The following is a 15255-nucleotide window of genomic DNA, read 5'->3' on the forward strand; positions in this document are numbered from 1 at the left end:
CAACTTGCACATAAAATCTTCATTTTGCTTACGTGGCAGGTCTACGTGGCTTTTTTATTTAATTAGTGACATGTCAATATTTATTTTAGGATATTTTTTATTTTTCTTTATTTAATTAGTAACAGATATGAGTAAGTGTTTAGGGTTATGAAAAATGTGTTATCTGACCATCTCAAGTGAAAGAGTTTATATAATACCCAGCGCATGACTAACGGGCTGAGTTTTGGGCTAGCTCGTGGACTTAGGCCCAAAACTCGTGACTTCCAGGATTATAGGAGTAAATCTAGAAATCCTGGGAGACTGGTCGACACTAGCCGTTAGGCGAGCAGAGGGGAGATCTTGGTTGACATAAGGTGAGATCTAGGGGGCCAAATGAACGCCTAGAGATGCTGGAACCGATCTGATCGGCTAGGTCGCGCCAGGCTCGGTGTCGGGCATGAAGGATAGCGCTTTCTCTGCCCGCAAGATGATTGGGCCTAGGTCATTTGGGTCGTCTCAAAGGTGGACGTGGATTGGGCCGTTCCTTACTGTCGGGCAAGTCCAGAACAGTTACGGTCTCGTGAAAAAACGTTTGTCAACATAAAGCTTTGGACGGTTTAGTCATTCTCTCTCTCACTTGTCTCAATGAGTCCTCCAATTTAAAATTATGCTGGGATTTTATTACCTCTAAAGAAGATTGAGTTGTTTCTTTTCGTCAAAGGGTCCTTCGTTCTTGGGGGACGGTTTCCCATCACATTTCCTCTATAATTTGGAATGGGATTAAAGGTAACTTTAGGGTAGTGATGGCCTATTTGTGCTGGTCATTGGGGGATGGTCATAACATTAATTTTTGGAAAGGCGCTTGGTGTGGGGAACCATTGATTAATGATCTCATCTCTCTAAATCATTCCTTCTTAGATATGGATTTAATTTGTAAAGTCGCTATTTTTTGGGTTGATACTTGTTGGTCTTTCCCGGTGGCTTGGAAAGATCTTTTTCCTTTTCTTGAGGCTAGAACGAGACTTTATGCTCCAACAATCGATTGCCCCGACGAATTATCTTGGAAAAGCATTAGTAATGGCTCTCTGACGTTGAAACTTGCTTACCATTACAAGCAGTAAATTTCTCCTATTTTCCCGTGGGCGAATTACATTTGGCATAATTCTATTCCTCCGTCTTGATTGTTACTGTCTTGGCGATTATTACAGGACAAGCTCCCCACTGATGAACAATTACATTGTTGCGACATTCAAATAGTTTCTATGTGCTCGCTTTGTAAAGTTGACCAGGAATCGATTGACCATTTATTTTTCCATTGCCCATTTGCGGTTAAATTATGGGACTAATCGGGGACTCTCTTTCATATCAACATTTACAAAGATGCAAACTCCTTTTTAACTTCTTGTTCCAAGGCTGGTTCTAAGCAAGGGATATTTGTTATTCAAGCTTCCTCCATTTTTCTAATAAACGCAATTTAGGCTTCCCAGAATTCCGCTAGATTCAACAATCATTTTCTGCAATTTCAGTTCGCCTGTAATAACATTTTGGTGCAGGTTCAATTATTGACTACAAAGTCCAATCTAACATAAAAGCACCATTGGTTTGATTTTTTTGCTTCTCCATTTTCTAAAAAATCCTATTCGTCTGGTTAAAGCTCCCGTAATAAAAAAGAGATTGTTTGGAATCCTCCACCTTCATATTGGATAAAGTGTAATGTTGATGGCACTTTCTCTGCCTCTCCAGGTTCAACAGGTTGTGGGGGTATTTTTATATATAGTTCAGGTTAGTTTATGCTTGCTTTTGCTAAACCGCTTTCTTGGAACAATTATTTGCTAGCCTAATTTTGTGGTGTCATTCGGGGCATTGAAATTGGGCATGAAAGAGGTTAGAAATTTCTTTGGATGGAATCTGACTCTATTACTGTAGTCAAAGCTTTTTCCAGTGGCTTAAGTTTGGTTCCTGACAACTTTAAGGTAGATGGTTTTCTTGTATTAAGGTTATCATGGACACGTCCTTTATCATCGCTCATACTTTCAAGGAAGGAAATAGATGTGCTGACTTTTCTTGCTAACAGGGGTCGCACATCTATTGCCTTCACTCTTTTTTATTCTTTACCGATTGACATTATGAGTGATTATGTAAAAAGTAGTCTTGGTTTGCCTTTTTTTTAGATTTCAATACTTTTGAGTGGATTTTGGCCTAGTTTCTCACTTTTTTGTGTGTGTCAATCTTTTACTTCTATATATTATTATCATTCATATAAATAAATCCCAAAAAAAGAACAGCGTATATTACACATCTATTTTTCAATAAATCTAAACTAAATCGAAAAAATATAGTAGTAAAAATTCTTTTAGATCAAAAAGATTTTTTTTTTAAAATAAACATATTTGATTAATTATTGTCAAATCTCTAAGTTGAGAATTTTTCTTTAATAAATTAAAACATGACATTTGTCCTATTTATTTCTTAAATATTTTCTTTAATATAATAAAATCACAGATTTTAAGAAAAATATATTTTTCAACACTTATTTTATGAAAATTTATTCAAAATCATTTTATATATTTATAGTAAAAGTATAACTATTTGTCAAATAAATAATTAGTTAAAATCATATTGATTTATTGTAATCTATATCAATATATAAAGGCAAAACATGGTCTTGGTGTAGCTTATTTTCCTTCCAATTATACCTTTTTATTTTTTTTTAACTTTAACTTCTCTTTAACAACGGTTAATGACAGTTTTTATTTCTTTTTTATTCTATTTTTTTATTATTTTATAAATAATTAAAATTAAAAAAAATCAACACATGAAAAATACTGTTTAAATTTTTATCCGCTTGCACCGAAGAAAGCGGATGGATTAATTATAAATTTTAAATCAGTCTTGACAAATAACCAACACCGATTATTTCATATATAAATAGTTGCCTGATAAATCTTAACGTATTGAGAGACAAATCATCTTATATTACATTATAGATGAAATCCATATTGCAACTCTATTAACAACAGGTTCGAGCGATGGAAAACCCTTGCAAAGTAGCAATGCGGTCTTTTCACCCTTTATTTCAGAAATTCCCATTCCCAATTCCAAACTTACATCAGCCGATAGCTCTAATTCCACCAATAGGTATAAACCTCCCACAAAATCTTTTGCTCAAGCTTTAACGAAGATATGCGATACTTCATCTTCTCATCTACCTCAAGTTATTGTCAAAAGGACATGCTTTCCATAATTATTCCAGAAGATGAATGCAAAGTTGGTCTTGATGATCGTAAGAATAACCTTTACCATAGAATCATATGGTCGAAAGGTACCACTCCTCTTACTGTTTTTTGATCTTCCAAAGAAACTATACTCAATCTGGATGATGTGAAAAACTAAGATGTAAAAGGGATTTTACGTACACGATTGGAAGGCAATAATAAACAAAAGTATGTACATGTTCCATTGGTGGTCAATACAAGGAAATATTCTCAAGCTAGTCAATACATAGGACAATGATCTACTCTACAAGATTCCATATAATTGAAAGAGTGGAATGCATGCATAATGTGATAGACTTAACTTTCATTGATTGATAAATATAACATGAAAATGTATAGTAGTTTCTTGGTGCTGCTGTAAAAATGCCAAACAATTGGCAAAATGAGAAAGTCAAGTACAAAATGTATCACAGTTCTAGATTTAAATTCAGCTATATTATGGATGAGTAGAACAAGTGTCCCTTGAAAAAATATTAAATGATCTAGAACTTTTTCAGAATAAAGAAGCCTTTCTTTATAAAATACTAAATACATGTTTCCAATATTTGAACAACACCTACCTTTTTCAGAATTTCCACATATGATTTAGAACTTTTTTTCAACAACCTCAAAATCCTTGACAGAGAAAGTACTTCAACATCATCATCATCATCATCATTTATAAAGTTGATAAAAAAGCCTATGCAAACGTCTGCAACGGAAAAATAATCATAGTCTACAAAATCAGCGCACCAATCTCATGGGAAGGCAAAACAAGAGACTCAAACGGAAAAATCAGGCTTAAGGTACCGGCACAGTCGAGATTCCTTACATCTCCAATGAGAATGCCAACAAGGAAGAGGGTCTTTTGGGAAGAGGTTGAATTAACCTAACTTAGAATGACACCTAACTTAGAATTAACCTGTTGATTTGAACTCTGCATATTGGTACTTTGACCCAGACTTTGGTTTCTCACAATTAGCAGCCGTACGCGCCAAGATATGCTGAGACATCACACTCTATAGTACTTTTCGCAAGCAGTTCCAAGATCCACATTGTCTATAAGCAAGAAAAAGTTGTTAAGGGGTTTGAATTGAACAGAATTGTAATTTGTATTAGACAGTAGCAGCAAAAAGATCAACGATATCAACCAAATCCATGAAAACATGCCATTATTGAAATATCTAATTCATAATGCATTATAACTTTACTAATCAAGTGAAATCTTTAACACTTGTAAACACTATAGCACATAAAACCTGTACTCTAGGACCTAAAAAACATAATTCACTTTCATATAGAAAAGTAAAATCAGAATTGAAACAACTATTAATTCAAACATAGTCATTTCATTCCATTCCATTTTATCAATCCAAACATAGCTATAAAGATGATTAATTTAAATAATAATCTAGCCACACTATCACCATTGAAACAATTATGAAAAAATATAAGCATGAGGCTATTTTATCAATCATCTCCAAAGCAATACTATATTACCAAAACTGGTGAGATGTTGTTACTATCTAGTGGGCAGCAATACCTTGTTTCTTTCTATACCTTGTTTCTCTTAAAGGTTGTCTCTTGCTTTCTTGCCCTTGGCTAGTGAGTGGCCATAACCAATTTGCGCATGAGACAGACAGAAAATCATACTTTCTAATTGGTCCCTCCTATTAAAATTCCAAACTTTGGTTTCCAAGCCTGGATATTACAACTCCATTTGTTTATGATTAGTATATAGTTCCAAATCAAAATATTATTCTTCAAATACAAGGAATAAAAATAAATATAAGTAACTTAACATATTCATTTCCATTCTTATCAAACGATAAATGAAAAGAAATAATAAATTTTTTATATTTTCTATCTTTGAATAAGTGAATATGGGTTTACTATTATTTTAAACTTCCACTCTCTTTCAATCTAATAGTTTGTGCTATTGATATATAATCTGACAGGAGAATATATCAGTTTAATCGTTTACTTACTTCTGATCCCAATTCCATAGCTGCCTCAGTAATTTCTGTCAGAGTTACCTTTAGATATTACAAATCAAATTATAGGGATATGGATAAGAAACTACTAAGACCTAGGTCAGATAAAAGGACTACCCAACATAAATTTTTTTAATTAAAATGATTAGAAAAGAGAGATTAGAGCCTAGGGAAATGACTTACATGGATCCAAAAATGGTGAAAGTATTTGTCCTTGTCAAGACAGTCTGTAGAAAACTCGGGAAAGTTATGCATTGGATGTCAAATTCTTTGCTCCACAGTAAGATATTCCTTATTGCAGTGATGCTTCACACGAAAACCTGAAAATTACCAATAATTTGATACCAAAGTCTCGCATTCAGTTGTAAGTAATTCGGAATGAAATGAAAGTCTCGCCCATCTTTATCCCTATAATTTAACTATTTTAAACAATATTACTCCTAAAACACCTCTTAGGTTTTTGGTTTACAATGACTCTTCTAATCTCATGAAAAAAGTTCTCATCAAAGGGACTTTTGAGAACTAAATTCCTTAATTAGTATGAAGTTAAATATTTTTACTAAAACTCAAGGAGGTATTTCTTTTGAGAAACTCTTACCACCAAAGCGTGCATCAATCCACTTTTCGTGTGACTTTTTCACAGAAGCTGCGGAAACACATCAAAAATAAAAAGTACAATAAAGCATCGTCCATGTGTGGAACCAAAGTGCACAGTGGTTGTACTAAATGTCACAGATGCTGAACCGAAATGTGCAAGTGCTGAACCAGATCTGTTCTGCGACAGTTATGAGTCATACACAATTCTTTTTGTTAATTGAAGCTTATTATTACAGTAACACTTTACTTAAATTTAATTCTCTATAGAGTGGACTAAAGGACTTTGTTATCGAATATCTAAATGGAATCTACTTCACAGTGGACGATATTACAAAGCAGAATGACAAATGAATGGCACAAAACAACAAAACAATACACACCTTTTGTTGGCTTTCCCTTCTTTGGAATGGAGTCGATGGAGTGAAACTTCGATGGAACTTGAAATGCACCTGAAATGGAAGTTGAGTATCTGCAAGTTATGAGTTGTCTTTGAAGCAAGAGGAACATTCAAATGTTTGATGCTTAAGTTCATCAAAAGAGATTTTAATTTGCAATAGCATTTGAAGTCATCTATCCTGAAACTACTGAGGATTGGAAAGGTTGAATTCGATCAATGAAACCACTCATAAATGAAAAACAACCAGTTGATGTGCATAGCATACTTAGATGCTAGCTCATAGCTAAAGAACCTGACTCCCAAATTTGGAATAATCTGCTGCATTTTGATCTCACTCATTTTTCTTGAATTGAAAAGATAAAGTGATTTGTATTGTATGGAAGAGAAGAAGAATTAAAAGAATAAGTACCAGAAAAACTTAGGTCACGCTTGTGATCCTAAACGTCAACGCCTTTTCCACCGATGACCAGAAGCATTACCTGTGTTGTCAATAGTAATTTGAAAGAGTGGAATGCATGCATAATGTGATAGACTTAACTTTCATTGATTGATAAATATAACATGAAAATGTATAGTAGTTTCTTGGTGCTGCTGTAAAAATGCCAAACAATTGGCAAAATGAGAAAGTCAAGTACAAAATGTATCACAGTTCAAGATTTAAATTCAGCTCAGAGAGTATATTATGGATGAGTAGAACAAGTGTCCCTTGAAAAAATATTAAATGATCTAGAACTTTTTCAGAGTAAAGAAGTCTTTCTTTATAAAATACTAAATACATGTCTTCCAATATTTGAACAACACCTACCTTTTTCAGAATTTTCACATATGATTTAGAACTTTTTTTCAACAACCTCAAAATCCTTGACAGAGAAAGTACTTCAACATCATCAATCATCATCATCATCATCATCTATAAGGTTGATAAAAAAAGCCTATGCAAACATCTGCAACGGAAAAATAATCATTGTCTACAAAATCAGCGCACCAATCTCATGGGAAGCAAAACAAGAGACTCAAACGGAAAAATCAGGCTTAGATCACCGTCAAAGTCGAGATTCCTTACATCTCCAATGAGAATGCCAACAAGGAAGAGGGTCTTTTGTGAAGAGGTTGAATGATGTAATGGTTGTGAAGGATTTCCTACTAGAACTCTATATAAAAACCACTTAACATGCACTCATGAATTCATGAGCAGAGCATTTAGCTCCAAAACTAAGTCAATCTCAAAGTATAATGCATAGATCTAGGTGGTGCAGAATATAATAAATTATGCTTCAGCATCATATCTAAGTCCGCAAAAATGTTTGTTTGATTATAACAAAGATGCTAAAGGCACCTCTAAAATCACAAGATACAAAGACATACATCTAAATCATACTTATAATCTTTAAAATTATAATTATTGTGAAATATATAAATGTAATACAAGATGAGGGACTAAACAACAATGACAAACATAAATTACAATAATCCATGAAATGGTGATTAGAAAATAAAACATCCTAGCATTAAGAACAAGGTGAAATCAAAGTTTCAAGACAGACATTTAGGATGTTTGTAAACCTAGTAACCTCAAAAGTATCATTGTTTGGATCATAAACAACCAACTTCTTTTTCCCATCCTCATCCTCATGAGTTTCCTCATGAGTTTCGAGCAGCAGTCTGTCATCCTCAAAAATATACAATGCATTGCACAAGAGATAACACTTAGTAGGATGTTGCATGTATGAAACCGAGAACAATTTAGTCCAAGAGTCTTGAATTCCATATTCCTTCATAATCCAAATATGATGATCAGAAATTAAGCACAAGCAGTCCCTCAAGACAGACAATGTCAAGTAATCCGGACTGATCTCAGCATGATCAGGAGGAAAAAGCTTCTGATAAGAGTCGTTTCCCAAATCAAAAGAAACAATGAAGAACGGACCTTTGCGACGCCATTCAGTATAGGCCATCCAATTAATGGTACCACTTACAGTTGTTCCGGGTTGCTCATCACAGACAGCACCAAAACGAAAGATCTCGCTGGTTTTCCATGAATTGGTGCCCAAAGTATGAACTTTTCCTTTAGTTGTGTCCAACTCGGTGTAGTAAAGAACGGCCACTTTGTAATTATCAGAAACGCGATCATAGCCGAAACCGAATGTCATAAAAACCTTTTTACGAATTTGAATGTTTTCAAAAGGGGGTGGTAATTCCTTGAATTTTCTAATAGAAGGATTCCACAAAACAGCAATCCCTTTACGTTTATCACAGAGACAAAGGATGCCGTCACAAGAAGCAACGATGCTGTTGAAAGGGAGACGCTGTTGTTTGACTTCAGTGGATAAAACCGAATCGAGTGGATAAGAATTGTGAACCAACCCGTCGGGTTCGTGTTTGTATTTGGCGGAATGGAGACGGCGAGTGGTGGAGAGGCTGAGGTGCTTTCTGGTGAAACTGCGATCGGAGATTAGAGAATTCCATGACTTGCACATGCATCGGAGCTGTACCAGGAGTTTGACAGGTAGCCTGCAGAAGATTTCAGCGACGAGTTCGATAGGAAGAGTCGGAAGTGAATCATTGTTGATTTCTGATTCTAATTCCGCCGTCGCCATCTCCGATTCTAACTCCGGCACCAAATTAGGGTTTCTTATTAAACGCAGTCGTTTTCGGTGGTTTTTTTTGTTATTGGGTACATAGGTGGTAGACATGATTTATAACCTTTTTTTTTCCTTCAGAGTTCTTCGTTAATAACAATGTACTTACTGTACCGTCAAAAAAAACAATGTACTTACTTTACTAGGTTTCAATCTCAATTTATAATTTTTTTTTAGATTCCTTCGATGATAAGTAACAATTCTAAACTAAATCTAAACTAGATATTTGGATAAAAAAGTAATAATAACAATACACGTGTCTAAAAGATATTCATTATTATCAAATCTTAATATTAAGTTGAAAATCTTTCTTTAATAAAATTAAATAATTCTTTTAACAACACATTTATACTATTTTTTTTAATATAATAAATTCACATGATTTAAATAAATGATACTAGTATGTTTTAACAATTGTTTTGTGAAAATTTATTCAAAATATTTTATATATTTACGCTAACTTTTATAACTTTTTTTACTTTACTCCTCTCATCTCATCATCTCTATTCCTTATAAATCTTCCTTAATAACAATGTAGTGTAGTACTAGGTTATATATACTAGGTTAATCCCAACCAAAAAAAAAAACAATGTATTAGGTTACACATCTATTTTTCAATAAATCTAAACTAAATCTAAAAAATATCAGTAGTACAAAACTACAAATTCTTTTAGATCAAAAAGATTTTTTATTTAAAGTAAACATATTTGATTAATTATTGTCAAATCTTGAGAATCTTTCTTTAATAAATTAAAATATGAAATTTATACTATTTATTTATTGAATATTTTTCTTTAATATAATAAAATCACATGATTTAAAAAAAAATCAACACTTATTTTATGAAAATTTATTCAAAATTATTTTATATGTTTATAGTAACAAATATATATTGTCAAAGAAATTATTAGTCAAAATCCTATTGATTTATTGTAATAAATATAATAGTGAAGGTTCATTTATCTTGTTATTTCTTTATTTATTTGTAACAATTTCAATTCATTATTAATAAATTTCTCATGGAGAATAAGTAAAGGATTAAAAATAAATTTGTTATAAATGTGATTTCGAAATCTTGTGCATAAGTTTTTTCGAGTGCAATGGGAAATTCAGAGCCTCGTAGTTCGAAGATAAAAAATGTATTTGATTTGTTGAAGTTATTTTTAGGTGGATGAGTAGTACTCAAATGGTGAGATATACGGCTCTTATCCAAATACTTAAGAATTCGCATGGGTATACGACTAAGAGTTCCTTTTTTGTCCATTTATTGAAAAATATTTGAGACTAATTTACTCACAATTTCCAGATGAAACGTGAGTATTCAAACGATGAGGTATACGATTTGTATTCAAATACTCGAGGACCCACGTGGATGTACATCCAAGAGGCCTTCTTCTATGTGCGAAAGAACACACTAATGTAAAAGTTATTAAGCTAATTAGCATGACCTAAAATACTCACTTAAATTCAAACTTTTCAATTGATTTTGAATTAGGAGGTATATTGTTAGTCATAAAAGAAATATCAATGTAAATGACCACTCAAAATAAATTTCTTTTTATAAAAAAAACTTAGGAAATATGAATAATCGGTTAATAAAAAAATTTAATTGAATTTTTAACTTAAAATAACTGGTTTTTAATCTAATTATAAATGATTAGTTTTAAAATAGCATTGAGAAAATAACCAATTTAAAATTGAATTTGTATAAAAGATCGGTTATACAACCATAATCAAATTTATAACTAATTTTAATTGAAATTTGATTATGTTATAAAATCCTAAGTGATTATAGTTTGGTTTTTCAAAATCAATACTTACTTAGGTGCAAAAAAACTAAACTGACTAATAAGATAAATATTAAATGAGACAAATTGGCCAAACAATGCACACTGACAACAACAACACATGAGAATTGCACATAAAAAGTTAGATTCAAACTAACACACTCTAGTTCATAACAAAATTAACAAGCTGTGTGTTACTGAAATTTCGTATGTATCGCTGTCAGTGAAGTTCGGTATGAGATTCTGGTAGATGTCCCTGTATTGTTATTTTTTTTAGGGTTTAATATATTAAGCGCCCTGTCTAAAACAATGTACTTACTTTACAAAGCTTCAATCTCAATTTATAATTTTTTTTAGATTCCTTCGATAATAAGTAACAATTCTAAACTAAATCTAAACTAGATCTTTGGATAAAAAATAATAATAACAATGCACGTGTCTAAAAGATATTCATTATTATCAAATCTCAATATTAAGTTGAAAATCTTTCTTTAATAAAATTAAATAATTCTTTTAACAACACATTTATACTACTTTTTTTAATATAATAATTATTTTGCCAAACTACAGTGTTAGTTATTACCTTATGTCAAATGACTCAAATCCAGATGGAACAAGAATGCTATATGAATCCTCCAGTGGAAATGTATAATTCATGATCTTTTTACATTTATTTAGCCACTCGTCGAAATTAAAGCAATCATACATAATTAAAAGATCATTGAGCAATCTCATTGCAGGGATAGCCTCTCTCTTCAAGATCTCATCTACAATTATACAGAAAAATAAACTACATAAGTCATAACAGAAAAAAAATGTATTAAGGTCGAGCCATCTACTATAATATGGTAAAACTGTTCCAAATAGAAGCCAATAAAAAAAGAAATGGTCTAGAACATCCAATTTTTTAAAATAATGGAAAACAAATAAAATTGTATTTTTTTGCATTGAAACATACTATTCAAGGAAACAATTAAGTCATTAGAATAACTGATAATTGATAATGCAAGGAGCCCTCTCTTAATGGTGATGCACACAACAAAAAAATGGGCCATTGCAAGAAAATAAAAAGCAAGTTGAGTCAATCATGTAATGCAAAACTTCTATATCATGACTGCAAGTAAATTCGACCTCTAAAGTAATTGGGGGACATGTAAGTTGCCTTGTACCTAATTATCCGCCTTGCAGATTGCCTGTTTGCATATTTGAGGGAGACAAGTAAGTTGCCTTGTACCTAAGTATCCCAGGGTCCAACATTGGATATTAGACATTAGTCATGCATAGAAGGTAAACCATGAAAAATCTATAAAATGGAAAGAAAATCTATTAGTTCAGTAGTTATATTTATCATGAAAAGAAAATTAAAATACAAAGAATACGATGCACATAGAAAGTGCAAAGATTAACAACCCAAATGTACATTTACACTGTTATTGAAATAATTATTTACCTTGACAGGAAACTCCTCGGCGGAAAGCCACGAATCCATTTTCAACAACGCAGTTAGAGCAGGGCAGCATCTGAACCAAATTCAAGGGCATAAGGTAATAAAAAAAGTAACTGTAAAAACCAAAAATTAATAACATGATCAAGCAACATGTTAGGCACACAACTAATATCCATGTAGAGATCCTCAAACCTTGTTCAGATCGAAACTGATGCTTGAACCTGCACACAGAAAATTAAACTACAACATCAAAATAAACTCAAACACATGTGAGCTATATAGAGAGAGCTATACAGTTTCAATAATAGAACTCAAATGATACAATTTGAAAAGTATAACTCAAATGATACAAACAAATCCAACTTTCCATTTAGTACATAATAGACAAAACCAATAAATTTATCAATTATACATAATAGACAAAACCAATAAATCTAATAGATATTGCAATTGAGCAAAACCAGCACTCTCATCTTATTTCAAATGTTCTGGTCTGAAGCAATGACAGAATCCCACAAATTTTGTCATCTTTCTTCAAAATTGTAGTCCAAAAGAATTTTTTTGAATGTTTCACTTTTCGAACCGGTTTTTTAATTCCCTGTAAGAATATATCTGATCTTTACGAGCAGAACAGGTGGCCAGCAACGGTGAGGCTTGAACTTCGGGACGGTTGAGAGAAAAAAAGGGGTTGTACCTGCAAGACACTCCGATGCCAAAGTAAGCGCTTGGACAACAAGGCACAACAAAAAGTAAGAGATTTCAGGTTGAAAATGTGATTACCTTGCCCTCTGAAGTTAGAGGGTTGTGTATAGGACAACTTTGTAATGGAAGGTCCCACCTTTCAAGGTCCCTCAAGTGTGAGTCTTCAACTACATGTATCTGTTGATTCTCTCTTCCACATACACTTGTATCCGTTGACTTCAACTACATGTATCTGTTGACTTTCAACTACAAGTTTTTTTTTGCCGGTCCCTTTTTCTTGAACCAAAGGCTCATGATACCATTGTTAGCGCAACATCGGGGGAGGGTCGAGTCGGTAGCATTGTTAATTTCGGGGACATTCCTTTGAGCAACACACCTTTGTGGGAGAGACATCACTTCTCCACCTAAAACCTTAAGGTGATAGGTGAGTGGGTTCTCTCACTTAATGCTCAAGTCACCACACACATTTCTAATGTGAGACTATTATCCACACTCACACTTAATTCTCAACAACGCGAAGAGTAAGACGCATCCGAGAACGAGGCTTCAGCGTGCTCGGTTACGTCTTGTTTTTGTCCGGCCTGAGCCGGAGGAAGATTTTATGGGCCAAGGCGTGTTGGGCTAGATAGTGGATAGGGCCAATTTGAATGGTTGGACAAGTCTGGAACAATATCATATATATCAAATTCATTTGCAATAAGGCTTACATTAGCAACTATGAGAGCAAAGCACCGTCCATGCTGCTCCATTAAACATCGTAGCCATGAAAATATCATGACCCTAAAGAAATTGTATAAGTAAAAGCAAATATCACATAGATGTATAGGCATTAAGCAGTGTTATTAAAATAATTGAGACACAATACAATGCTAAGAAGAGATAAGAAAACTCAAGAGAAAAAAGTAAAATCAAATATGCACAGTTATGAAAGTAATCCTACATTAACTCATAAATCTAATGAAATTTACCATACAATAGCCCTACACAAATGAAAATTTAGAATTTTACCGGGCAATCAACAAAAGAAACATGTCTCTGCATTTCATCCTGCAGTTTTCAAACTCTGCCACATTACACGTGTGATTATCTTCTTTTCCACTTCCATAAGCCAGGAAAAAAAATAACTATCACATCACCACCGGTGTTTGAATACTTTAGCAACTGTTAGGGATAGAAAAGCTTAAAAACCAAAACAGCTTATAAAACATGGACATAGAAAAGCTTATAAAACAAACTAGCTTAAACCGGCCAAACAAAAAATTAGTAACTTTTAAAACGATTATATCATAACCTAGCCCACATATGTTGATTAAAAAACGATTATAACATAAAAAATTAATAACTTTTAAAACGATTATTGAGTTGTGATAAAGTTGGTATTCATTGTTGTTGTTGTGGCTTGTTTAGCTAGCTCTGATAAGATATAAAATAGCAACACCAGCTATTTGGAAGAAACCATGCATATTTAGATTATTTAAATAGCGAGTATGATTGTTAGTTGTTGAACAGTGCTGAGATGCATAAATCTAACTATTTTATTTCATATAGCTAGGGACATGTTAAAAACAAAACAGGGTATGTAAAACATCATTGACATGAATTAGATGTAAGGTATCGACAAAGACAAAGTGTGCTTACATGCGTTGCCAGACGTGCCAATCTATTTCCCATTTCTAAATGGGGTTGAGCAAGCAATCAGCTGCTCCTCATCTACAGTAAGTGAGATTTGCCCATTGTAGTAGGCATCTTTTTCCACATCGAGACAGGCCTGAATGTTTCTAGATAAAATTCCAGTTCCCCTTGCCATGCCTCCTGACATATTCAATCAAAATAGCATCTTCTGCAGTCGTCCACAACCCTTTCTTCAAAACAATCCGATTACCAACACTTCCCCGGAAGAGGTTGAATGATCTAATGGTTGCGAAGGATTTTCTACTCGAAACTTTTATTTTCTGCTAGGATGTTAATTTGTGCACTCAAATTTAAGAACAAGATGAAATCAAAATTTCAAGAAAGACATTTAGGATGTCCACATCAAATTCATCATTATCTTATGCTAATTAGCTAGTCTAATGAAATGATAAAATATCAGCACAATATGCAAACATGAGCAAAGAAACATAATCACTCCATTTAGCAATTTGATAAAATATACTATGACACTCATTCAAGATTGAGGTTGCACTAAAGAAGATGCATCCTCAATCTTAAAACTCTTAAGTTTTTCAATCTTATAACGTAAAACATAGACAAGCTTAGGTAGTTCATTACCATATATGTCAAGCCCTTCACTATAACCTAAAAACACATGCATATAAAAAATAATATAACTAAGCTTATTCGTGCCTCCACACGGATAAGTTCATTCATATATTAAATTATTTGATACAATGAATAATAAAATATATTAGATTATTTGTAACATGAGTAACATGAGTAGATGAAGTTATGGTGTATAT

The 15255-nt window shown here is 32.8% G+C and overlaps 1 protein-coding gene across 13 annotated transcripts; it reads right to left on the minus strand.

Annotated features, from left to right (window-relative positions):
- Positions 1-3946: 3946 nt before the first annotated feature.
- On the minus strand, positions 3947-8972 carry LOC131593552 (F-box/kelch-repeat protein At3g23880-like). 13 transcript variants are annotated; one of them, XM_058866105.1, is made up of 4 exons: positions 6631-8972; positions 6205-6273; positions 5826-5873; positions 3947-5547 (listed from the first exon to the last, which is right to left on the minus strand). In XM_058866105.1, exon 1 carries the CDS (start codon positions 8912-8914, stop codon positions 7730-7732), a length of 1185 nt encoding a protein of 394 aa, XP_058722088.1. In that variant the 5' UTR covers positions 8915-8972; the 3' UTR covers positions 3947-5547; positions 5826-5873; positions 6205-6273; positions 6631-7729. The 13 variants fall into 13 exon arrangements, with proteins under 13 accessions (XP_058722088.1, XP_058722083.1, XP_058722090.1 ...); XM_058866100.1 differs by having other exon boundaries at positions 3947-6273; positions 6631-6700; positions 7027-8972; XM_058866107.1 differs by lacking the exon at positions 5826-5873.
- Between the last annotated feature and the right edge of the window lie 6283 nt (positions 8973-15255).

This window comes from Vicia villosa, linkage group LG3, assembly GCF_029867415.1.
Source record: "Vicia villosa cultivar HV-30 ecotype Madison, WI linkage group LG3, Vvil1.0, whole genome shotgun sequence".
NCBI lineage: Eukaryota > Viridiplantae > Streptophyta > Magnoliopsida > Fabales > Fabaceae > Vicia > Vicia villosa.

Bases quoted from the DNA above. Each gene is read 5' to 3' on its own strand.
- LOC131593552 (XM_058866100.1), bottom strand. From the start codon at position 8,914: ATGTCTACCACCTATGTACCCAATAACAAAAAAAACCACCGAAAACGA.